This window comes from Marmota flaviventris, chromosome 5 (genome assembly GCF_047511675.1).
Source record: "Marmota flaviventris isolate mMarFla1 chromosome 5, mMarFla1.hap1, whole genome shotgun sequence".
NCBI lineage: Eukaryota > Metazoa > Chordata > Mammalia > Rodentia > Sciuridae > Marmota > Marmota flaviventris.
The window spans coordinates 34,691,124-34,716,367 of NC_092502.1; the positions used below are offsets into that span (position 1 = coordinate 34,691,124).

Consider the following 25,244-nt stretch of genomic DNA (forward strand, 5'->3'; position numbering starts at 1 on the left):
CAAGAGGAAAGGAGAGAAGATGACCTGGAAAGGACAATACTCTCTTCCAGGATTTCCTTCTCAGCCCAGGTTCTTCTCGGCACCATCAATCTGCTCTACTATTTCTAGGTCTGAGTCCTGCAGTTCTGCCTCATCCCCAAGAGAGTTTCCACTCCTAGAAATGATTCCACTTCTCTAAGAGTGTCCCTGCTGGCTCCAGTTTCACATTTTTTCTAGAAGGGGCAAGGGTGGCACTGTAGTACTGACCTGAGCCTGATGCAGAGGTATATATGGTCATTGCTCTGGGCATAAGCTGCCCCAGGAACAAGATAGCTTAGCAACAGGTCAGGGCATCACGGGTACTGCTTTGTTGCTTAAACTCCCAGGAGCCTGTGTCCACAGATGATGCCCTCAGCCCTGTGTGATACTCACATTTAACTACTCAAGCCTGACCCCTCAGATGGCTGCAAACAATCACCACAAATGGTTCTACCCAGCTCTGGGACTCCCCATCTCTACCAAACAGAGCTGAGATGCAGAAGCTCCACACAAAACACAGCTCCTTTGCCCCACACTCAGTGCTGTCCTCTACCCTGGGTCAATGCACTAGTTCCCTCCAGGACATCTGGGCTCTAATTGCTATCTCCTTCTGATCTCAGATTCCTGTGAGTTCAGAAGAGGCTCACAGATCCTGGCTCACCATTTTTGTCTCCACAGAATCAATTGCCACTGTCCTGGGTGATGTACTCATTTGGAGAAGCAGGCCTGATATCCCTGGGCATGAGGGAAAGTGAGTTAGTTGCTCACCTATATCACCAGTTCACCCCAAGGCTGAAACAATGCTCTGATTACCAGGGCAAGGCAGAGTGGCTGGATAAAGTATGAAATTCTGAGCATAGCCTGAGGACCACAGGCGGTCTTGTTATCTTCTGAGTGTCCCTGGTCTCCATGTTCCATCACAGGGCTCATCCCAATCTCTGAGCTGCCCTGTGTTCCTGCAGAGTACCTGCCTTCACACAGAATATTCCCACAGATGCAAGAACCCTTCTCATGGATGTATCTCTTCACCCTCTTCTCCAACACTGCAGCCTGGTAAGACTTCCATGACAGACCTGCACTGTCTAGGATCCTGCTAGCCACTCTTGGGAGTCCCCAGCCCTGTTCTTAGTATGGGGCAGGCTGCCAATTACTCTCTCCAGCACTTTAGTGGTTTTTCCCACATCTGTGATCCACACTATGCTGCAGGTTCAGAAATTTTCCATTACAGCCAGGGACAGTAATGGCACAACCTATAACTCTAACCTCTCCAGATGAGACAGGAGGATTGAAAGTTCAAGGCCAACCTAATGAGATCATGTCTCAAAATAAAATTAATTAATTAAAAGGGCTTAGAATATAGCTCAGTGGTAAAGAACTCCCACATTCAATCCCCAGTACTGAGGGAAAAGAAAGAAAGAGAGAAAGGAAGCAATGGAGGGAGGGAGGGAGGGAGGGAAAAGAAAAGAAATCCCCATCACACTAACAGGAGTCCCCTTCATGCTTTGACTGTAACACTTGCTGATCTGCTGCTGCTGCTTGTTTTATTTCCTTTCTCTTCTCCCCCTCCCTAATCACTGGGGAAGCAGATTAACCTTCTTCCTCACCTAGGCTAAATTATTTGTCCATCAGCTCACAGACCAAAGGAATGAAGAGATCTAGACTTTGTTGCTGGCACCTGCAGATCTAAGAAATGACTATTTCTACTTTCTATCAAGGCTACAAATGAATTATGACCCCTGAGAGGGCACAGCTGGAGTGTAGTTTTTGTATCTCCTTTTTAAAAGCCCATTTCCCTGGTGCTTAGAATCACAACCTCTGAAACAGGAATCTGCTCTATATTCTCCTTTGCTAGCAAAACAATAAAACTTTATTTTCTTTTTTCTCAAAACCTTGTTCTTGTTATTGGATCATTAGGGAAAAGAACTGAGTTTTCAGTACCAATACCATGTCATGATTCACCACTATACTCAGATCTTGGATCTGTGCTGGGCTGACTGACTTACCAGCATACATGAGGAGGTAGAAGGTTAAGTTTCTGCAGTGGTCATGACTGGCTGTATGGTCCTAGGCAGTCCTTTAATTTCTGGATGCATCTCATATCCTCCTTATAACAAGGCAGGTTTTCTAGAACAACCAGATTTCTTAGTGAAACCAGAACATGGTATGTCTCCCCAGCCATTTCTTCCCTCCGACAGCCATAAAATGTCACTTCATCTTTGAGCAATTTCAGAGATCCTACTGACCTCCAGGAAGAAAAGCTTTCCAAGGCATTCGTGGTCAGGAGAAAGGTCCCAAAGAAGAGGACATTTTCTGGGCCTTTGGCCAGAGAATGACAATGCTAACACCAAGTTATGAAATTCTTCTGCCAATGAGAGACTATGAAACCGGCTTTTCCACCCTTGATTCCTCCTGGGGTCAGAAAACAACAGCCAAGAGCCCTTTTCAATGGGATATGCTTTTACCTTAGGCCAACAGTGAATGCTTCACCTGGGTCTTCCTGAGTAAGATGAAGGGAAGAGAAAGAGGATTAGGTTGCCCAACAATTGCAGACACAAAGGAAGGAGGGAGTAGACATCCCACAAATCTATATTGTTTCTGTCCCCAAGATCTCAACTGAGATGTCTGAGTGAACCCCACCTGGTCCCTCTACATAAGAGACAGTTACCATACTAGGTACCATTAGAATAGCAAATGTCTCACCTGAGTGTATCATTTTCTAACCTTGATAGTTCCCCTCACTCACACCACCATTCTCACAGGGGGAACAATTGGAGGAGGGAAAGGGAAAAGGACAATGCTCTCCTGTCCCTGCTGAGAAAGAATTTCAAAAAAGAAATGTCATGGAGGGATATATTTCTATTTTATAAGACTCTGGGTTCATTGACTGACTATGGCAGTGCATGCTTGTAAACCCAGTAAATCGGGACTCTGAGACAAGAGAATTGCAAATTTGAGTGCAGCCTCAGCAATTTAATGAGAACTTGTTTCTAATTTTAAAATTAAAAGACTGGGGATGCAGCTCAGTGATAAAGTGCCACTGGATTCCATCCCCAGTACTGAAAAAAAAAAAAAAAAGAATCTGGGGTTTGTTTATTAGACCAACTGGCTATCAGAAGATATTTGCTGAGCCATTGTTTTCCTCCTACAATTAGAAAATGAATGTCTTCTTCCTTTCTGAATAATTTCAGAGTTTGTATTGACCTTCAGACATACCTATCTCATGCTCTAAGGAGTTAGTAATTCAGAAACATTCCATCAGTCATCACCTAACAGTTCTGAGTGCTACATGAAGAGCTAAGTAAACATTTTTAGGATAAAAAAATTAATATATGTTTCATTTTCAAAAAGTACTTGTGTAGTTGAATCTACTTGCAAGAGAATTTTCTAGACAAACTCTGCCTGAAATCAGCTGGCCACACTGCAGTCTGAGGGCTCAGAACAACCAGTTTTTGTGCCTTTCGCCTTCTCCTTACTTTTGTTCTAGGCTGGGCTGACCTCACCTGGTTAAACGATCACTCAGATGGAGGCCTGGCAATGGGACTCCTATCAGACCCTGCAAGCCTGCCAGGTCTCCAGCATTTAAGAGATGATCCAGCTCACAACACTTGGGTTTAGAAGCTCCTGCAGATGGTGGGAAAAGTGAAGAGTACATCCACTTGAAAGAGAATTCATTTGGGCTGACTTCTTGGACCTGGGAGACTTCTCTGAGTCCATTTGCAAAACCCTTCAGAAGATCCAAGAAAGAGATTGGCCTCAAGAAGAAAACTTGAACATAAAAAAATTACAAACTTTTTCTCAAAGTACAATTGGCAATTTTGTATCCCTCTTTTGGACTCTATTCAGATTCTACCCTAGATTCCTCCCTCTGGGTTGGAGAAGTAAGTGCTCTTGAGAGGACTGGCAAAAGTTTCACCTCCAGAAGCAGCAGATGTGCTGTTTTCCAGGGAACAATTCTACTTTGGTAAGTTCCTGTGACTGACCATTCCAGGTCTGTTCTCACCCACCTATCCTCTGGAGGCTCATTTTGATCATAGGCAGACGTAGGAGCAGTAGATATGACTGTGGCACTGAAAGGGGTATATTTTGGGTATTAGACCCAAGTCTCCTAAGTGTAGTGGTCAATCTGTGCCAGAGAGAGAGGAGCCTGGGGCTGGTCCTGTGCAAATGGGCAGTGGGGTCATTTTCAATAGACCTAGGCAATATCTTTCTCCTCTATGATTTACATGAGTTCCACATTGTATTTCTGAGCATTGAGTTTTTGGATTTGATATTGAAAACATATAGTCAGTTGGTGTCAGGGCAAGGCAGAAGAACTAAAGTCATGAAGTTTCCTAGTGTTCTTCATAATCCTCCTTTAACCCAGGTTTTTACCTCTCTTATTCTCTTCTCCAGTGGATAAATTAGAGTCCCCAGTTCATTGTAAATTCTCAGCTATGATATCAATTCCTCATGCTGTGTGACACTTTAGTTCAACTTTAGCATGTAAAGTTTTAACAAACAAACCATCCCATCAACATCCAGGTATTTCAGGCATTTGGCACCACTGCATGTGGATACTGCTCACTTTGTGTGTGTGTGCTCATGCACATGAATCTCATGAATTAAGTTCTTTATTCCCTCTTATATAGGTGCTTTACTCAAATATTCAGACACAATTTCTTTCCATTTCCACTGAAAATAGAAAGTAGAAGTTATCTTTATAAATAATGCTTTTCATTTCTCTAACTTTCAACTATATCTGCCACTGTGTACATATTTCACGTGTAAAATTCCTGTCTTCCCCAACTAGACTATAGGCACCAAAATGGTCCTTTTTTATTTCATTTCACCTGAGTTAATAACACATTGTGGACCCCACACAAACACTGTGAATAAGGGTGGGTGAGAAAGTGAGTGATGGTCAGTTCCCAGCCACATCTGTCCACTCATGCAGATAAGCAAGGAATAGTAGCTTATGCTTTTGTTGTTTAATCCTAATCCACTTCCTCAAGATCCAAGATCCAGAGAGGGACTCACATCCCTGTAGTACAGAAGTAATAATTAGCTTTTAGTCTTCTATGGTATTCTATTATCTCTGCTGTCAGTGTCCTTATTTTCCTATGTGTAGTTATACTTCTCATAGTTGCTTCAGGTAGCCTGAACAGTTGATCAACATTTCAAGCATTCAGGGGCTCCTGAGTTCAGGACAACTGCACTTGCAATTGTCTGGAAAGCCTGTTTCACCTGCACAACACACACAGCTAAGGCCATGCTGCCCAGAGAAAGGCTATGAGGCCTCCCTTCCCTTTTGCCCAAAGTGAAAATGAGCTGGCTCCACTCTGCTTTTTGAAGTTTGGGTAGGGGATCAAGTTTCAAGTACAACAGAGATTGCAGGGAAAGGCTCAGGTAAATCTAAATAATCCTTAGCAGTTCCTCCACCTGGTGCTAATAGTATTTTCACTCATCTATAGAAGAAATTACTTTGCTTAGCTCTTAAATATTTTAAGACTTCCCTCTACAGCTATACCTCTCACTCTCTGCTCTTCTTAGAGCAGGAGAAGGGGCCAATATTAAATGTGATGTGCAGAATAGTTCTTACAAGGCTAGGTGTTGTCCTTGAGCATGTGGCCTTCTAATTCTTGGGATTGGAAGATATCAAGAGGGAACCCAGCATATGGGGGTGGGGGGATTTGTTATGACTGTTCTGGAGTCTCAGCAAATCTCCATTTTTGGATGTTCTTTAGTTCTCCAAAGGGGAAACCATAATTATAAAGGTGTGTCAGGTTCAACCCTCACCAGTTAGGCATGAATAAGTAGGTCCTTTAAGATATTTAGTAGGTCCAACAGACATGTGTCACCTGCAATTCTGGGCTCCAAGAGTGAGAGGAGACTCTCTGGATATATCTTTTATATGCATCCATATTCTTTCTACACAAATAGTTTTGGTCACAAATTTGCCATCACATTACATTACTACCCTTTGATTGAGATATATACAATTTATCTACTAGGAAGGACAGGACCCAGGTGAAGAGTGAGATTAGCCACATATATGTCTGAGGTTATCGGGTATTTGAAAGGATTTTCCTGAGGGTCTCACACATCAGATGAAAAGGATTATTATGGGAAATGCATCTTTATTTTCATATAATAAACTCTACCATTGAATTTGCTACTGTGCATGACCATTATTTTAGTAAAAATAAATCTATGAAAGACAATTTAAATGAGGTTACACATGAGGCAATCACTGAAGTGGAGTGATTGAGCATTAAATTTGGTCTTAAAGAGGTTGGTAAAGATAAAAGAAGAGCCTGAGCCAAGGCGAATTTTATATCTAGTCTAGAAGTCCTGGCAATGCCCACATTTACAAAGGCAAGAGATACCTGCCTGGCTATAACCTGGGACAGAGTTTGAGGTTCTGTTTTACCTTAACCTCAAATCCCAGTCTGGGGTACTAACTTTTTGTCCTTTCTTCTTCTGACTTCTAGTGCCCTCTACTGCTCACAGCTATTGAATCAGTCTTCCTCCTCTACAACCCCTAACTAACATAAAGCCTTTTGATTTGGCCTCCAGTTTTGACAAGTTTTTTAAAATACCCAAGATAGAAAGCAGTACCCTCATCATTTTGATTCTATTGCATCTGGAGGAGGGGGACATTCAGGACAGTTTCTGCAGTCAGTGATGCATTGAGAGACATTCAGAATGCCCCACTGAATGACAGGAGAGAGTGAGGCAGAGAAGTCCAGTTTTATCAATGCCCTGAGGGTTGTGGAAAAACAAAAAGAAGATGTAATTGCCACTGAGACAGTGGATATAACCATGGGAGAATTCCATATGAACACCCAAAGTTTCCTAATGTGATAATATGGGAAATGGCTGGGACTGGAACACTAACTTCCAAGCACAAAAGTAGCCAAAAAAAATTACATTTGGTGAATATGACTTTTTCCTTTTCATCTCTACCATACGCTTTAGAGGAAATGATGCACAACTGGCTAAAATCATTGCAAAAATGAAGATTTTCTACATTGTTTGAACAAAAATTCACAGGGACATATACAATGAGAAGGTCATATACAATGTCCTTCCATCAGAACAAGTTCCTACAAGAGATCTGAGATGGGGCTGGGGATGTGGCTCAAGCGGTAGCGCGCTCGCCTGGCATGCGTGCGGCCCGGGTTCGATCCTCAGCACCACATACAAACAAAGATGTTGTATCTGCTGAAAACTAAAAAATAAATATTAAAAAATTCTCTCTCTCTCTCTTTAAAAAAAAAAAAAGAGATCTGAAATGACTGATACAGCTGCAAAAGGATAATGTGAATGGTGCTCAAGTCTTCTTAGTCTCCAGCATTCATGTGTCTGACTATGACTTCCCCCAAGCTGGAGACCTCCCTTTTGAGAGAGCTTCCAACTCACAACGTCACTTCTTGCAATGCCTGCATAGTGTTACTGAGGCCACCATTGACCTGAAAAGGGAGTCCCTGAAACAGAATTTGTGACTGGAAACTTCAAACACTGGAGCATCAGCCACCACCCCTTTTGTGGGAATCATCTGTAATAATGATGGAGAAGCTGGAGGAGACCTTAATTCTCTACAGGTCTTACTTTGGGCTGGATGATGCATCACTGGAAAAACACAGCCAAGGGTGTGGTGTGCATGTGTCAGGACAAGAATTTAAAGCAAACACTGTGTTGAGGGGAGAGTCTTTAGAGGAAAAATGTTTAAGTGTATTGAAAAAGTTTATTGTCATGTATATCTAAAAATAACAAATTTAAAAAGTGAAAAATCTGTACACAAATCAATTGGGACTGAATGGATTAGCTTCTCTTTCAGGTCATTCATTTTCCTGAAATATTTGGCAATAGTTTAAAGACTGCCGCTTACTGATAAGAAAACTAGCATAGCAATTCAGAGTCCTCATTGTACAAGGCTCAATAATCTAGCAAACCCTGTACATGATGTTTAGTACCAAGTGTATGAGTTCTGAGATATAAATACATGAACTTGGATCTCAACTCTGCTAACTAGCTAAGTGATGTTACCTAAAATAATTCTCTAACTCTTTTTATCTCTGTATTAATGGGACTATCAGATTCTAATTGAGTTATTTGAAAAATAATCAAGATAATAAATGGCATGCCTTAACCAAAAAAAAAAAAAAATCTATCATCGAGAAAGTTTGCTCAATCACTAGATGACTCATTGCCATTAGACTTGACTTTAGAAAGACCTTCTGTTTGAAAAATTGTTTCCTTGGTACCATGGCAAGAGATGCCAAATTTCTTCTTTAAAAAAGAAGAGATTTCCACCAGGCATAGTGATACATGCCTATAATCTCAGGAACTTGGGAGTCTGAAGCAGAATGATTACACCTTCAAGGTCAGCACTAGCAATTGGCAAGACCCACAACAACTTAATGAGATCCTGTCTCAAAAACAAAACAAACCAAAAAAAAGCAAAAAAGGACTTGGGAATGTAGCTCTTTGGTAAAGCACCTCTGGGTTCAATCCCCAGTGTCAAAAAGAAGAGCTTTTCACAGAAGAGGTGGGCTCCATGCAGGTTTAACACCATTGGTTATTGAAGGAAAGTGGGAACAGTGAGGCACCTGATGGTCCCTCATCATGTGCCCATCTCATGGTACTTTTCTCTTCTTCCTGACCTTATCATACTATTTGACAAGACTTTAAAACTTAGAAATGAGTAAGACATCAAGTCAGAAGTGAAAAAGAATATGTAGACCTGAGAGAAAGCTTTCATTTCATTGATTGTAACACAGATGAGTGTCTGGCCAAAAGTATAGTCTGTGAATTTTCCAGATTGGGACTTGGAAATTATGTGTGTACCTTTAACCACTGATTCAGGTGACTGATTTACATGGGTATGCCTTGTGATGGAAAGTTGCAATGACTTGCAGATTTCTAAAAAGAGACACCCCCTCCAAGTCCATTGGTTCACCCTTTGGGTCCTGCACACACTGTTTGTGCCAGAGACTCTCCCCAAACCCCTCCACTTCTTTATCCCCATCTCTCAAGCCTGAGCTAGAGGACTAATCACCAGGGCAGCCTTCCCTGGCATCAACCACCAGTCCTGAAAGAAGAAGCAAATGACCACTATGAAGCTCCCTGTCATTGCTCCTATAGCTTCCTCTATAGACCATTTAGACCATTAGACCATTTCTTTCTACCACCACTTATCTGCAATTCTTCATTAATATCTGTCTTCCTCACTAGGCTTCTTTACTCACTCAAATCTTGCTTTCTTAACTACTCTCTCCCCTTCACTAACTTGGCACCTCAAACACAGTAGTTCAAGAAATATTCACTCACAGCCAGCTAAAATTTTGACAATGTGATTTTCATTTTCATCATTTCCATATATTTGCTCCATGACTGTGAGTGGTCTGTGCTTCCTCAGGGATGCTAAGTTCTCTCATCTATAAAATGGATACATATGTGGCCTCTAGGGTTAAGGAGCACAGTAATATAATGGCCCAGGTGACTCTGAGCTGTACACTCTCAAGGGAGCCATAATATCCCTGTAAACAGGGCTACACTTCCTGAGGAGTGGTCGAAAGGATTTCAGAGCAAGGTATCTATTTGAAATCTCCCAGACTCCAAATTAGAGCAAAGTCATTTTCTCTTTATGAAGATAGAATGATTCCAAGCACAGTCCATTTAGTTGCATGTAACAGTCACCCAAAGGCTTCTCTCAAACCTTCCTATCTGCTGTCTTTCTTGAGTATCAATCTGCTCAATAGAAGTAAGTATAGTGTAATCTCACTGCAAAAAAAAAATTAAAAAGTGTTTCCTTAAAAGTTTACTCTTTCAGGGGCTGGGGTTGTGGCTCAGTGGTAGAGCACTCGCCTAGCATGGGTGAGGCCCTGGGTTCGATCCTCAGCACCACATAAAAGTAAATTAATTAATTAAAGGTATTGTATACAACTACAACTAAAAAATAAATATTAAAAAAAAAGTTTACCCATTCAGCCAGATGCAGTGGTACATGCTTGTAATACCAACAGTCTGAGAAATATGACATTCACAAGTTCAAAGCCAGCCTCACCAACTTAGCAAGACCCTGTCTCAAAAAAATATATATAAAAAGAGGCTAGAGATGTGGCTCTGTGGTTAAGTGCCCTAAATTCAATCCCTGGTACCAAAAAAAGAAAAAAAGTTTAACCATTCATATTCAAACTGATACTCATCAGGGGATTATTTTTAATTCTAAGTTTTTATTCAGTTACTGAGATTTTACCTTCTAGTAGGACAGATAGTTTAAAAAATAGCTAAACAACACATACGTTATTTTTTAAGGAAACTGTGTTATGATTATTTTTTTCCAACCTTATATTTTACTTAGTTCCTGGAACCAATCTCAAACACTAATTTGTTGAATTATCACTCTAGCTTTGTATTCTTTCCAGGAAGAGAAAATGTTCAATGTAGGCTCCAAAGGGTTTTGATGTAACTCTAGGAGAAAAAAAAATACATAAGATACTTCACTAATGGCCAGTGCACTGTGTGGATATAAGGCCTTAGGAATAGTGATACCCCAAATCTGTCCTGTTTTCCTCCTGCCTACACTCAGTGGAAAAGAGCAATTTTACAATATAGAAAGAACCAGAGCACAGAAAACAGCTCATCCCCATCACTCCATCCAGATTGATGTACAACAGGCATCTTAGAATAGGGGAAGAGATATCAGTTACCCTTGGCAACAGTGATGGAGTACACACAATAAGGAAGGAAGATCAAGAAATGGAAATTCACATGGAGTATCCTGTCCATACTGCCTTTCAAAGCAAATGGAAGACCATTCTCTGGTCCTGCAGATATCCAAGCTTTCTCTCCCTGTCCTTTAGGGATGTGTATTCAAACATAAATCAGCCTTTTCTAGGCAACACTGCAAAACAAGAAAAAATCTCACTTGCCAAATGAAACTATCCCATTGCTAATGTCACTGGGGCCTAGTCCACTCTTTCACTTTGCTCTTAAGTTCTCTACCATTCCACCAAATCTCATAGCCAATGCAAGGTCCATAACCAAGACAATGAGCAGCAGTAGGGCAGTACAGACTGCAGGGCAGGTAGGATACTGGAGGGCATCTACTCCGAGAATACAACTATAAGCAATTATTCCCTGACCATGACCATCACCTCCCAGCTCCACAGCACTCTGCCCAAAGTCACTCAACATGAGCAGTTCTAGAGTGTGATGCTGGGCAGAAAATTTTACTTCCTCAGGCATTCTCCCTAGTTGGGGAAACAACTGGGTATGTTACTTCTACAATAAGGTACTGATAAGCATAGCTTTGTCATGCTAAGATCTACCCTACCCTGCATCCCACTGTCTCCAGGAATCCCTGTCAGTGATACAACCCTCCCCAGGACATGTAGTTCACAGGGAGGCCTACATTTATACTTGCCTAGAGCCCACCCTCTGGAGGGCTGTGTGGTTTCCAACTGCCCTACTGTCCTCAGAGTCTCCAGCTTTCCACCTTCACAGGTGTTGGGTTAAACATTAATCAGTGCCTAGGAAAGCTTGTAGTGAGATAAAGTCTCTAAAAGAAAGTGGTGATGAGAAAAATGGAGAGCATGAACTGGCCACTTCCCTTATCTACAATATTTAGGAGAGACTCAAAGCAGAGTGACCCCAGTTGTAAAGGAATGTATTTATAAAATATCTGGAGAAATCCACCTGTGTACTTTGCATGCAACCTCTCCCATATATTCCCCCTCTTGGTAGACATGAGGGAGTCCTCCATCGTATCCTGGCTCACCACCATTGAGGAGTGAATAAGTAATAAAATGTCCAAAACCTGTCCACTGAGTCCTCCAAGTTCTTTCTTTGGGTTTGGAAAACAGCACACCAGGGCATTTGCAGCACCGGGGTTGAACAACAGGTATGTTATGAATGTTCCTACTGTGCCATCTGAAGAGCTAGTCACATTTTTAATTTCTAGAACTCTTACTCCATAGGGGACAAACCTGAATAGTTTTCCAACTCTCTTCTTTTTTCCATAAAAGAATATGTGTCATCCCTAGATATATATGAATACCTGTTTAGAACTTGGACACAGTCAATTTTCCACCCAGATTTTCTTCTACAACTATGGGCATCCGGTTACCCTACACAATCCAGGAGAGTCCTTCACATTGTATTCTTGGTTTGTTTCATTTCCTGGAGTTTGGAACTTAATGAACATGATACACCTACTTCTACACACCTGGTCCCAGAGAATGTTCTTTGCCAACAGCATCACCAAGTAAATGAAGGAATCTTCGCTCCTTCCACTCAAGAGTCTGGCCCTGGTCAGGTAACTGCTGCCTCCTGTCGTGTTTCCTGTTTGTGCCAGTTTTCTAATGCAGAAAATTCCTGAAGGCCAGTGTGCCTCCTGCTCTAGTACTAACATTAGAAATGCCCTTCCCTCTGTTCCCCAATAGAATAGGCTCCAAGCCTGGTTTCAGCACAGGGGTGAGGATTAAGGATAGCCTACTGTTCTGGATGGTGATCCAGCATCTTGTCTATTAATACCACAGTGAAACCTAAAAGAAGAATTGGATCTACATGGGGTGTGCCCAGCTCTTTGGGAAGAATTCTCATTATCACTCCCTTTCTTCATTGATTTCCTATGCACAATGTGTGAAAGTAGCAGAATAGTTCTTCTAGTTACAACTGTCCTCTTGAATCCTTGCACTTGTAATTATTATTGTACTCTACTTTCCAAGATGTTTGCTCTATCAGTAATGAATGACTTTTGAACTAGACAACAGTGAATCTAACCTATGTCTAGGCATGAAACAATTCACCATTTAGAAATCATTTGCCTATGCATTTGCCACATTCCTTCCACAGAGGCTTTCATGACATGCATTTGGCCCATCTACTGCCCCATGGTACCTATAGTCCAGAAAGGAGAATAGACATAACTAGCTTACAACTCAAGCATGGAGGTGCTGCTTTTCCTGTTTTTGCCTCATTTATGTCATTCCCTTAGTGGCATAATGGAGCTATTGGTACAGATAGGATCTATCCCAGAAGATGAAGGAAGACTCAGTGGAAGGATGGTCTTTTGTGAAGAAAAGTAGTACCTGCCCCACTCCTTCCTGGGCTCTGGGCTCCTCTGTTTAGCAGCTAGTTTCCCTTTTCAAAATCCCACCACCCTGTGGATGTCTGTTTCTAGGTCCCCAAAACATTTCTATCAAAAAAACTCTTCCCAGTGATGATGGCTGTCTCTATAATGCTATTCCCAGAGGTCTCTTAAACCTTCTCCTCTTCTTCCAGGTGTAACTCATCTAGGGTAGCTTCCAAGGATGTCGGGGTATTTCACCACTCCCTGAGGTCTATAGATATCACTGCCCATACTGGGGTTTGGGGTCAAGGAGTACAGAAGCCGAAATTAGGACAAGACCAGACAGTGGCCTGAGAAATGTGGAGGCATCTCTAGGGAATGAAATCTGACCAGGCCTCTGCCCTCTTGTCCTCTGCCTTTCCCTTGCCCAAACCCTATCTGTTAAAATACATGTGCACGTGCACACACACTCACACACACACACACACACAAACACACACACACAGCCTCTTTTCCTATTTATTTACTTTTTGTTGTGCTACAGATCCCAGGGCTTATTGGGTAATCACTCTACTGCACAGCCACATCTCCAGCCTCCCCATTCCTTTTTATCTGATTTCAGATACATCAAGATGTTAAGGAACATGGAGTCCCATGTGATTGCCCAGGAGTCAGCTCTGCTGCTGTCTCCCCTTGTGTAGCCTTTGCATACCCTGCTCTTTCAGCCCCCAGCCTCCCCTCTCCATTTCTTGCCCTAGCCAGGCCCTTCACCCATGACATAAGACCACTTACTTTTCACTACCTTATACAGCAAAGGGTTTTTTTTTGTTTGTTCGTTTGTTTTTGCAGAAGTCATAAACTGCATTTATTACCTTGGTATATCATATTGGTCTTGTCATTGTTCCTTCACATCTATGTGGTTTTTCTGGCTGCTGTTCCTCCTCCCAGTCTGGCTACACAGTGCATCCTTGAACTGTTAGCCCACAGCAGCAACACACTTATTCCACTCCCTAATAACATTTGTCCACAGGGTCAAGGTTCTGATCCACAAACCTTTCCCTATAGCAATTTCAATGCTTGCGAAAGAATTTGTAATAAACCAGGCCTCCCAGGATTGCTAGCTCCAATAAGATGATAATGGAAAGCAGCAGCTTGTTGGTCGTCACTTTTCTGGACATCGAACGGAGAATCTTTCGACTTTTGCTCAAGTTTTCACTTGTGTTTACCAGTCTGTTCTTGTTCCAGCTGGTCTCGTTACTCCCCCAGATCTTCTATGATTTCTGAGCCAATCTGGTCAGTTTCTGTAGCAATCCGATGAGAACGCTCAATGCTTTGAGTGGCCCTGTTTAGGCTTTCAGTGCCTTGCAGAAGCAATGCCCTTTGTGAATGTAGCCGATTCATATGCTCATTTTCTAAAGCATATGTGCCATACTTCATGTCTCCTCGGCCCCCAGGTGTGGCTGTCAAAGGTGTGCTTCTCACCTCCCGATGGAGTTTGCCAAGGTCCTTCCTGTAGTTTCGCAGCTTAGACATCATGGGGTTACGGAAGGACAGGGGTGCATACCGTAGCTCTTCCTCCATCTCTGCCAGCGTTTCATTTGCTTCCTGGTGCTTTTCATCAAAATCTCTGATCAACTTCTTCTTTTCTTCGGTCCCGGCTGTCCCCAGCAGCCACTGGGGTGCCCCTCGTAGATCTTCATGGAGGCTGCGGAAGATTTCGTGTAGCTTCTTGAAATGTTCAGAGGAGGCGGCCGAGGTGGCCATGGTGAAGCCGTGCTTAAAGAGAGGACACTGAGATTCTAGGCCCTGGGCCTCCTCCTAGCCCAGCGGTCAGCTGCCCAGTCCCAAAGCCATCACGGCTACCGCCACACCACCAATGCCCGGAACCCCAGCAAAGGGATTTGGTATCCCTATTTTAGAGATATTGTTCAAGTCACGGTTATCAAAGGTGGACTAAGGACAAGCTTCTAGGTCTTCTGAACTATGGTGGCATTAGAGTATAGAAGCAAGATCATCGTGGTTTTCCTTCAGATTTGCATGAACCAGATTCTAACCCAGTTCTATGATTTAACAGCTTGATGAACATGGCAGGTACTTAACTGCTCTACCTCTGATTCTACATCTTTTCAGTATGGATCATACAAAGCCCTGAGATCTTGGGACAAATCAGGTCATGAGTGACCTAGAAGTGGAAGCCTCTGTCCTTGACAAGGTCCCACTCTCTGTTATCCTTGCACATGTAGTCAGCCTGGCATCCATAGGTACATTACTTTTTGCACCCAGAAACATATGGTCACCCCATCTTTCCATGAGGGGCAGAAAGTGGAGCTCTTGCTGAGATTAAAGGATATATCCCACTGCAAGCAGAAATAGAACTGGGTGCTAGGCTGTATATTTGTTCAAGATTAACTGCATATCATAAGAAGCAGGAGGAGCAACCTAAGAGACATGTGGTGTCCATGGAAGAGGCTCCAGGGCCTCCCACAGAACCCATGAGGTGACAGGGAGTGAGGCATCTCCTGCTTGACAAGCCAATGCTAGTATCCTAGGGAGGGATGAGCCATTGAGATGGGAGGGGGTCAGATCAGCCCTGAAGAGGGCAATTCACATAAAAGCACTGTGTAGAGAGGGAAATCATCAGACAAACTTGGAGAGTTCCCAAAATCAAGCTAGAAAAAGTTAACTATATCAAATGTCACTGAAATGCACAAATACAATTGCTAAAAAAGTCCTCAGACTTTGATCAGAACACTAGTTGTTCAAGGCAGCCTGTGTGACCCCCTGGCTCTGTACTCTCTCCCAAACTCCACTCTTCCTCCTACACCATGCATGCCTGATGAGGCTGAAGAGCTTCCAAGGTGCACATGCTACAGTTCATAGCCATATATGTGGCACAAGCTGATGGTATCATCTGAAGGTTTCTCAGTTTGCCTTTGATGGGGTGGACTATATCACTTACGGTTTCAAGGCTGACACCTGGATGGCCACCCATCATGGTTTCCTCATTGCCAAAGGGAACAGGGAAGCTGACTTGGTCATTGAAAAGTAAAGAAAGTTGGGGCTAGAGTAGAAGTGTATCTACTTCCTAAAGACTCCTAGAATATAGGAACAAGCATATGAGTCAGACATGTACCCTTTCCCTCCAGCCCTCAGCTGTGCCCAGGTTTACACCAGGGAGCAAGATAGGTTTGGAACCATCAAAATGAGATTGGGGCTGTGGTTAACCAACATCCTGTACAGCTGTCACTGAATTATGCCATCTCATCCTGAAATGAACTTACTATATTAAAATGTCATTCAATAAACATCAGGAACCTCCTTATCCTGGCTTCTACAGACAGACTAAAAGATGCCTCATCCTGGGTACTTCTTGTGGGCAGAGGCTGCCTTCCTACAAGAAGGATTGAAAATTAGTTTAGAGATGGGGGTGTTGGGGTAGGAGTAGAGCACTTCCCTAGCATGTGTGAGGACCTGAGTTCAATCTTCAGCACACACATAGAAAAAAAAAAGAAGAAGAAAGAAAACTCAGAAGGAAAGCACCCATTAATACACAAGGGGACTATACTAATTAAGTAGGAACTGTGGGGGGTTATGGAACAGAGGAGGATGGGCAGGGTGGGATTTGAGCAAGAGCACATGTAACTTGAGATTTGTTTCCCTATCCAGCAACATCCACCTGCACCACCATCCTTTCACTTGGAAAATATTGATAAATTGCATGAACCTCTAACACTTGTACAGAAACTGAATGAAGTCATGAGTATTTGGTAAGGTGTGAAAAACTGTTCATAGGTAAAGTGACTTTCTTTTTATTATGATCAATGCATGTAACAGGGAGCAGGGCTCTCTTGAGTGCTCTGCAAAAGGAAGGAGGGAAATTGGCAAGGGGCATCTCCTGCCCTCCTGTGTGTCTATGCACATGTGCATGCAAACATGTGCATATTCATATGAGCATATGTGCATGAGTGTGAGTGAGAGAATCGGGGGCCATGGGAGTTTGTCTTTTGTTTGTGTCTTCTAAATTGAGGATATGGTCAGGACAGGCTATTCATGACCAGAACTTGGTGGATTGGTGAGCAGGTTGAGCAGCACTACCAGAAAATGCCCTGGAAATGCAAATGAATCTCCATCATCTCACTTACAGACTGGATATTTCCAGATAAACACTTTCTTGGCTGTTCTCTTTGTACAGGCAAAAATATGGTGTACTTTTCAACCTCCGTCTCCCTTCATGATGTTGGAGGCAGTTGGCAGACAGCAGCCTTAACTTGAGTGTTGACCTCAGATTTCTAAATAACAGCTCCAAACATTTATTGAGCACCTACTGTGTACCCTGCATTATGCCAGACTCTCACATTATATGTGTCATACTAGCTAATCATCCCTCCTTTCTTTCCTTTATTAATGTTTTCTTTACCGAAGTCCTGGTAGGTTATAATTTATAGCTGTGAATAGTAAATTTCTAGAAATTCAAAGATCATATGTGTAGAGGAATTGTTTTTATCAGCAACTGAATAGTTCTTTGTGAATAACCAAACACCTTCATCCAGCCCTCGGAGCATCCACCTAAAACCTGAGAGAAAATTGGGGTGCTCCCATCTCACAGAGAAGGTTGGGGCTCCAGCTGGCTGGTGGGAGTGCTGATCGAGTGCTCAGGTGCTCTGCATTCACAGCTCTCATAGCAGAAACCTCCAGGTATGCAAGTAATTATTCCCTGCTAAAAGTTTGCCTCCAGAAACCAGGAAGATCACAGAGACAGGGAAAGAGCCTTCTCATACTGGAAGGGGATCACAGGCCCAGTCAAGGCTAGAAAAGAGGTGAGTGAGAAGTCCTGCCACTTTTGTACCCCATGAATGCAGAAAGTGTGGGAGAAGACCCTCTTCAAGAAAATCCAGCACCCCTCACCCTGCACTCTCCTCCATGTGGGTAAACCAACCTGTGAGCAACCCATAGGGAGACCACACTGAAGTTCTGGGCTTATGGATTTCTACTAGGGACTTCTCTGTGATCTGGCTTTGCTACAAAGAGCCCTTGGTGAAGGATGTGAACATGCAGGAGACAGCACCTTGCAGAAATGGGATGTTGGAGGTGTCCCTGCAGGAGCTGAGATACATCTACCTGCCAAGTAGAATAACAAAACTGAATGAGACCTTCACAATGGCTTCAGGCAAGAAGCTTATAAGGACTGATAAGCTTTGTCACATATAGGGGTTCCTTGAGACGCAGAGTGTGGTTAGGGGAGCCCCTTCCTGGGCTAATTGGAAAAGTCTCTACAATACTGGGGCCCCCCTATTATTCCACAAGCTTAGCCATGTACCCAGCTGTGTGCCTGATTCTACCCCAGTAGGTACCTCTAGGGCTTCTGAGGCTAAGGAGTTGGTGCTGGAGATAGGAAAACTGGCTTGTTCCTCCTACCTGGAAGAAACCACCTCAGAATGACATTGTTCAACTACTGGTTGGCTTTAGAGCCCATGTCCTTCTCATCCTCCTCATCCTCTTGTTGACTGGGGAGTTTTGAAATATATAAGAAGACAGGTTTCACACAAGAGGGAAAAGAAGTGTCCTGTTGGCAGGGAATGACCTCCTAGAGAAGATGGTCTGTGACAACAGTCTGCAGGACCTTTCTGACCAGTGAGCTTTCTCCCAAGAGAAACTGGAAACAGCTCCTCCTCTCTCTCTTTTCCTCATCTCACCTTCTACCCCCCAATCCTCTCCCTAGCATTAAGGAAAGCGGGCATGGGCTTCACCACAGGAGTACCTTATAAGGACTGATAAGCTTTGTCACATATAGAGGTTCCTTGAGACGCAGAGTCACCCTTTAGAGTCAAATGATGATTTTTCTGGACTGGAGACATTTGGGACTGCCTACTCACAGGTTCTGAGTCCTCTTGTCCCGTCCATTTCCTCCATCCTCTCTGCTGGGTAGGAGAAACATGCCCAGCTCCAGACACAGGTGTTTAGAGACCACACTATAGGCAGAGGCAGGGACAGTGGATGACTCCTCTCTGCCCACACGGTGAAGAAGGAAGAGGTGTACTGACTTGCCCTTTAGTGTGGAGCCGGCCCTTCCTGAAAGGCCTGCCAGCTCTGAAAGGCTATCTATCCCACAGAGTTGCTAGGTCCCAGCTATGCCCTTTGTTATACAGAAGACAGGTTTATGCCATAAAACATATTTCTCAAGCATGATGTTGCCATGACCATGTTTTTGTTAGCTTTTGTTTTAGTGAGACTTTGTCTCAAATTTTAAAAATAAAAAGGTCTGGGGGCATGGCTCAGTGGTACAGAACTTGCCTAGGATGCCCAATGTCCTGGGTTTCAACCCTCTACACACACACACACACACACACACACACACACATGAACCAAAAAAAATATATATATGTATATATATGATTCCCAAAATCCTATATTAGTCAGCTTCAGCTTTGCTCAAAGAGACTGTCATCAAAGCACAATGAGATCCCCTCAATGAGAGTCTAGATTTCTGCTGTGTTCTCTCTGCATATACTACAGAAGCCTGTGGAAGTCCTGGCCAGCAGGAAGCTTTGCCCAGTGTTCAAGTAGAAGTAATTAATGTTGCTGGTACTAACATTACTGATTTCAGAATTGTTGACTTTTTTTTTTTTTGGTAATGGGGATTGAACCCAGGAGTACTCAAAAACTGAGCCACATCCCCAGGCTTTTATATTTTATTTTGAGAAGGGTCTTGCTAAGGCCTCATTAAGTTGCTGAGGCCGGCTTTAAACACACAGTCCTCCTACCTCAGCATCCCAAATCACTGGGATTACAGGAATACGCCGCCTGGCCCAGCAGTTGACTGTCTTATTAACCGACTTGGTTTTACTGTTTTAGCTATGAGGGAATTAATTCTATTTTGATGAGGAGCCTCCCCATCCTGCTAACAGCAGACTAAAGGTTCTGCCCAAGTTCCTGGGGTCCTCAGCCGGGATAGGTAAGATGTCCACAACTTGGGATCTGAAAGTCTTAGAGGCACCTACAGGTGGATTCAGCCTTCAGTTTCCCATGGAAAACACTTGAAGGAGAACTACCCTAGATATTTGGATAGAAGCACAGTGGTGAAAGTACAGCCAGAATGAGGGAGAGTTGACCAAGTCCCTGAAACAGAAGCCCTAGAGAAGTGTCTCTTAGCTAAGACTGAAACCAGACAAAACACAGAGGGCCTAGTGGCAGCTTCAGAGGGAACATCTATCCATAGAGATGCAAGAGTGCACAAGCAAGATGCCTGGGTGGGTGCCCAGACCTCTCATAAAGTCCTTTACAAGAAGTGCTGGGTGCGACTGACCTCACAGATCTTTTTCTTCCTCTCTCACAAAGCCAATCTACCATTACTATGGCTTAAATGTATTCTGGACTTGATCATCACAGTGGGTCTCCTTTCTGGTGAAGGCTCACCGAACACCTTGTGCATGATGGCCTCCCAGAAAGAGCAGAGGCTGGCCTTTTGGTCTTCTGGGCCCCACCCTCAAAGTGAGGAACCCTGCCCCCCCTCATCCGGACCACTAAAGTTGTCCCCAACAATTTTCAAAACTCCACCCAGCTGAAAACTCTTTCCTGAATTTGGGGGCCCCTGGTCAAAATTCAGGAGGGTCTGTGAATCTGGATGAGGAAAATAAACTTTATTTTCACTAACCTGTAGCTGAAAGTGTTTCCTTCTGCTAAGCAGAATTAGCAGAACCAGTGTCTTGGGCCCCAAAGGAAACCACAAATGTTTTTGAGTCACATGACAAGCGCAGACACTAATCCGCCTCACTATTTTTGGGGGGGCGGGGGTAACCAGGGATTGAACTCAGGGGCACTCAACCACTGAACCACACCGCCAGCCCTATTTTGTATTTTATTTAGAGACAGGGTCTCACTGAGTTGCTTAGCACCTTGATTTTGCTGAGGCTGGCTCTGAACTCCCAATCCTCCTGTCTTGGCCTTCCTGAGTGGCTGGGATTACAGGTAAACGCCACCATGCTCAGCCGCCTCACTACTTTTTAAATGGCATTAGCTGGATCTCATTTCAAAAGGTAGTGAAGCATGTAAGCTTTATTTCTCAATTATCAATACTATTGGTTTCTTGTTTTTCTTGGGATTCTATTCCCAAGGTCCAACGGAGAGAAAAGCAGAATGGAAGAACCTCGGGACTGTCCGCTGGGACAAGCCCGGCGGGCATTCTCCCCTATTCGACCATTGCTGGCCAGCTCCTGGCAGTCAACAAGCTGCAGGATTGGCTGCTGAAACGCAAGGGGGCGCTGCGGCGCTGAAACTCAAGCCCCGAGATTCCAGACTGTAGGGTTCCGCCATCCGAGTGCTGAGCGGCTGTGCTTCCGCTAATTTCGCCTGGGGCAGGTTCCGCGTTGGGACGTCAGCTGTAGTTCGCCTCCAGGCCTGGTGCCCCAAGGTCTTAGGACGCATTGCGCCAGGACCCCCCTTCCAGCGGAGTGCGCGAAGATGGAGGCCAAAGGCCAGCGAAGTCCCAGGAGCGCACAAGTCGGGGTGGCGCCGTCGCTGCTGCTGCTGCTGCTGTCTGAGCTGGTGCCAGAGCGCGCAGCAGGTGAGAGATCAAGATCAAGACAGTTGAGGGAGAGGAGGGGGGCTCAGGGGCGACCCCATGTTTTCCACCCGGATTTGGGGTAGTGATGACTTGGAGAGCCCATCCCCAATCTGAGAGGAGGCAAGCAGCCCTGGGCTGGACCAGGCTCCTGTTTGACGCCTCCCACTCTGGCTTCGCTAGCCCAGAACAGCCCTGCGGGTGGGGCCGCGGGAGGCCGAGGAGGAGCGTAGAATAGGTGCTGACCGTGACCCCACAGAAGTGTGACCTAGCCCGGGGCATAACTTCCGTAGGCCCCTCCCAGACAGCGCAGCAAGGGCTTCCACGGGGCCGGGTGCTCCTGGAAGACCCTGGGGAAGCTTTGTTGGGAGGTAGGGAGCTTGGATGTGAGGGCAGCCAGCACTTTCCTTGCCACCCGCCTGAAGCAAGGGGCGGTCCAGAGTGGAGGGGCTTCCAGGGCCCCTGTCCGGAAATAGCCCTCCTCTGCTTTCCCTGGCTGGGCTGGAGAATGAGAAAGAACATCAGGGGTTTTTCTGACCTGGTCTAGAATTTCCATTCTTTCCTAGTTTCAGTTTTGTGCGCAGAGCTGGCCGACCCAGCGCGCAGGCATGACCACTTCCTGAGTTCCCTACCGCACCACAAGGCATACCCACCTCAACTGCACAGATACCACAGGCCTAAGAGAAGTCCTAGCTGGTGTCCTTTATGCCAGGATCTGTCCTAAGTACTTTACCTACAGGAAGCCATTTCTCTCTTAGAACATACAGTCATCCCTCGATATTTTGAGGAGAACGTGTCAGGGCTCCCCAGGAATACCAAAATCCATGGATACTCAAGTCCTTTAAATAAAATAAGATAGTATTTGCGTATAACCTGACTTATACTTTAAATTATCTCCTGATTACCAATAACATAATGATATCATGTTACTAGTTATACTTTATTGTTTAGAAATTGAAAATTTATGTATATACATATTTAGTATAGATGCGATTTTTTTCCCCCCCAAATAGTTTCCATCTGTGGTTCGTTGGTCAAATCCCAGGAAGCAGAACCCTTGGATTAGGAGGGCCAACTTGTCTCAGTTTGCAGATGACTAAAGAGAGGCCCAGTGCAGACGCTAGGTGGCAGCACTAGTATATGGAGTCTGAGTTTCTACCCGTTTCTGAAAGGTGGAACTTTTCTCAAACCGTTTTCGCGTTCAATATGTAACGTGAAATACACAGGATTTCGAAGGAACCCAATTACGTTGCAATAAAGCTATTTAGTATTTTAGTTATTAAGATAATTTTTAATTAAAAAGGTAAAAGTGTGATAAATAATGCATATTCCTCTAAGTAAGCACATTAAATTAGCAATTTCCACCATTTGGAAGCAGTGAGAGGGTGAAGCATATTTCTAGATGTATACAGTAACTGTTATTGATTCAAAAGCACTCTGGTTTCTACCCAAGACCAGTGCACAGGTTCTACTCATCCTACTGTGCTTTGTCTCCATTCATCATGAGAGGAAACACTAAATTTTGACTAGAGGTTAGTGAAAACAAAAGGTTATCTTTTCCCATCCAAGCTGAGGCTCCTAAACTTAATATTTCAAGTTAACAAAGCCCCAGACATCCAGGATTCCTCTCTCTATGGTCCCTACCTGGGATGCACTCAGGTGATGCCAGTCTGATTGGTCAGGACTGAGCTGTCCCAAATCAAGAAGGAGAAAAAGAGCAAAGATCTAAAACCAGCCTGTGTCCAAGTGTGGAAGGGAGATGGGAAGGAAGTGGCCGAGGTTCCCATTAGGGACTCAGATGCCAGATCAGAAAGACCAGGCTTTTTTCTTCAGGAGGTAGGGAGTGAGGAAGTGACATGGGGGAGATCTGCAGAGTGGACAGTCTCATTAAGGGAGCAGATATTATGAGTACAGCATCAGGGAAGTTCTGAGCCTCACCCTGTGACAAGTATTTGGCTATTATTCCCATGGTGAGATGGGGACACTAAGGCTCAGAGATTAACTGGCTACCGAAGGCTGAACAATCACATAACTAATTAGGATATGGAATCTAGCAGACTGACTCAGGGTCCCTAGCTTCACTCATTAATTAGGAAATATCAGAGTTACTTCATTGGATTGCACTGCAAATGCCATGAATCAATAAGGTAGTTCCCCTTTATCTGTGGTTTGCTTTCCATGGCTTTAGTTATCCATGGTCAACTACAGTTCAAAAGTATCACATGGAAGATTACAGAAATACACCATAAGTTTTTAATTGTTAAATATTCTGAGTGAGAGTGAAATCTTAGTTTTTTCTGCCCAGGACAGTAATCATCTCTTTGTCCAATGTATCTATGATATATATGCCACCCATCCATTACAGTTATCAGATTGACTGTCATGGTGTTACCAAAAGCTCTGTCCTTGTTCTCAATGTCAATCCAATCATGAAGACAAGGTTTTGAAAAAAAAGAAGTTATAGTTCTTTCCTAGCAAAGGAGAAAAACAGGGACTCCTGTCCCAGAGGCTATTAATCTGACCATCAAAGAGGAGAATAGAGGGCTTTTAAATAGGCAATTCAAAAGCTACATTCCAGATGTGCCTTATCAGGGGTGGTAATTCACTTGATGCCATCCCTTAAATCTAATTATTTCATTCCTGTGGTATGTGTTTGCTCAAGGACAGATAACTTAGCCTAGGAAGGGAAGAAGGGTAATTTTGTTTTCCCTAAAGCTAGGGAGTGGGAGAGGGAGAAAGTTTTCAAATAAGTGGCAGTGGCAGAGTAGCAAGGGTTATGTTCAAAGTATGAAGTAGACTCCTGCTACAATGGCATCAGTACAATATTTAATTGTCCTATTTACTTTTAGTTATTGTTAGTCTCTTACTGTGCCTAATTTATAAATTCAAGCTTATAGGTAGATATATATGAGGAAACATATAGTATATATATGGTTCAGTACTATCTACAGTTTCATGCATCCACTGGGGGCCTTGGAATGTATCCCTCAAAGATAAGGTGGGGATGGGGACTACTGTGCTTATAAAACACAAGAACAATGTCTTGCACAGAAGCCCAGAACTCAGGCCTGTTAGCTTTGCAACTACATAAGATGAAGTTTCCAGTCTTTCTTGTGGCAAGGCCCCAATTTCCCGCCTTCCTTGGGACATGTCTCTTGCTATCATCTCATACCATCTCTCCCAGAAATTAAGAATATTTATGTAGGATATTTATGCTTTGACATTTCCCCCACTCCCCCCTTGCAGAGAGTCCATGGGGGCTGCCAGTGATAGCGGATGGCCCAGCTTCCTTAGCAAAGATGGTGATGGCAGAACTGTCCAGCTTGAAGTTTGAAGAAAAAACATGGCCTGGAGGTAAGCACCCCCTGCCTGCCCACTGAAGAAAGGGTAGGATTGCAGAAGCCAGGATCCTCTAGATTGCAGGAAAGTACATTGGTAGGGGAGGCTGCATTGGTGAGGGAGGTTCTTTCGGATAGGGGACACAGAGACTAGAGCTTCTGAAAGGTACCATGGGCTGGATCCTAGCCTCCAATGGGTTGGCTCCTTGCTCAAGCAGCTTTCCTCCCTCCAGCACTCCACTTCCCATGCCTGCCTCTCCCTAAGAAGACTAGG

General features: G+C 43.9%; 1 protein-coding gene and 2 pseudogenes across 3 annotated transcripts in view; 2 read left to right on the plus strand and 1 right to left on the minus strand.

Moving 5' to 3' along the window:
* Positions 1–720: 720 nt before the first annotated feature.
* LOC139705898 (T-cell-specific guanine nucleotide triphosphate-binding protein 2-like) lies at positions 721–7,118 on the plus strand (annotated as a pseudogene).
* A 6,805-nt stretch (positions 7,119–13,923) lies between these two features.
* LOC114107596 (vesicle transport through interaction with t-SNAREs homolog 1B pseudogene) lies at positions 13,924–14,839 on the minus strand (annotated as a pseudogene).
* A 6,554-nt stretch (positions 14,840–21,393) lies between these two features.
* Positions 21,394–25,244, plus strand: part of LOC114107584 (H-2 class I histocompatibility antigen, Q10 alpha chain-like) — a 35,118-nt gene continuing 31,267 nt past the window's right edge. For all 3 annotated transcript variants that reach the window (XR_003585345.2, XM_027955007.2, XM_071612126.1), the window contains exons 1-2: positions 21,394–21,635; positions 24,879–24,986. Coding sequence is in view for 2 of the 3 variants with exons in the window: in XM_027955007.2 (XP_027810808.2) it covers positions 21,533–21,635; positions 24,879–24,986 (211 nt within the window). In the remaining variant the exon portion in view is untranslated. The remainder of the gene's footprint in view (positions 21,636–24,878; positions 24,987–25,244) is intronic.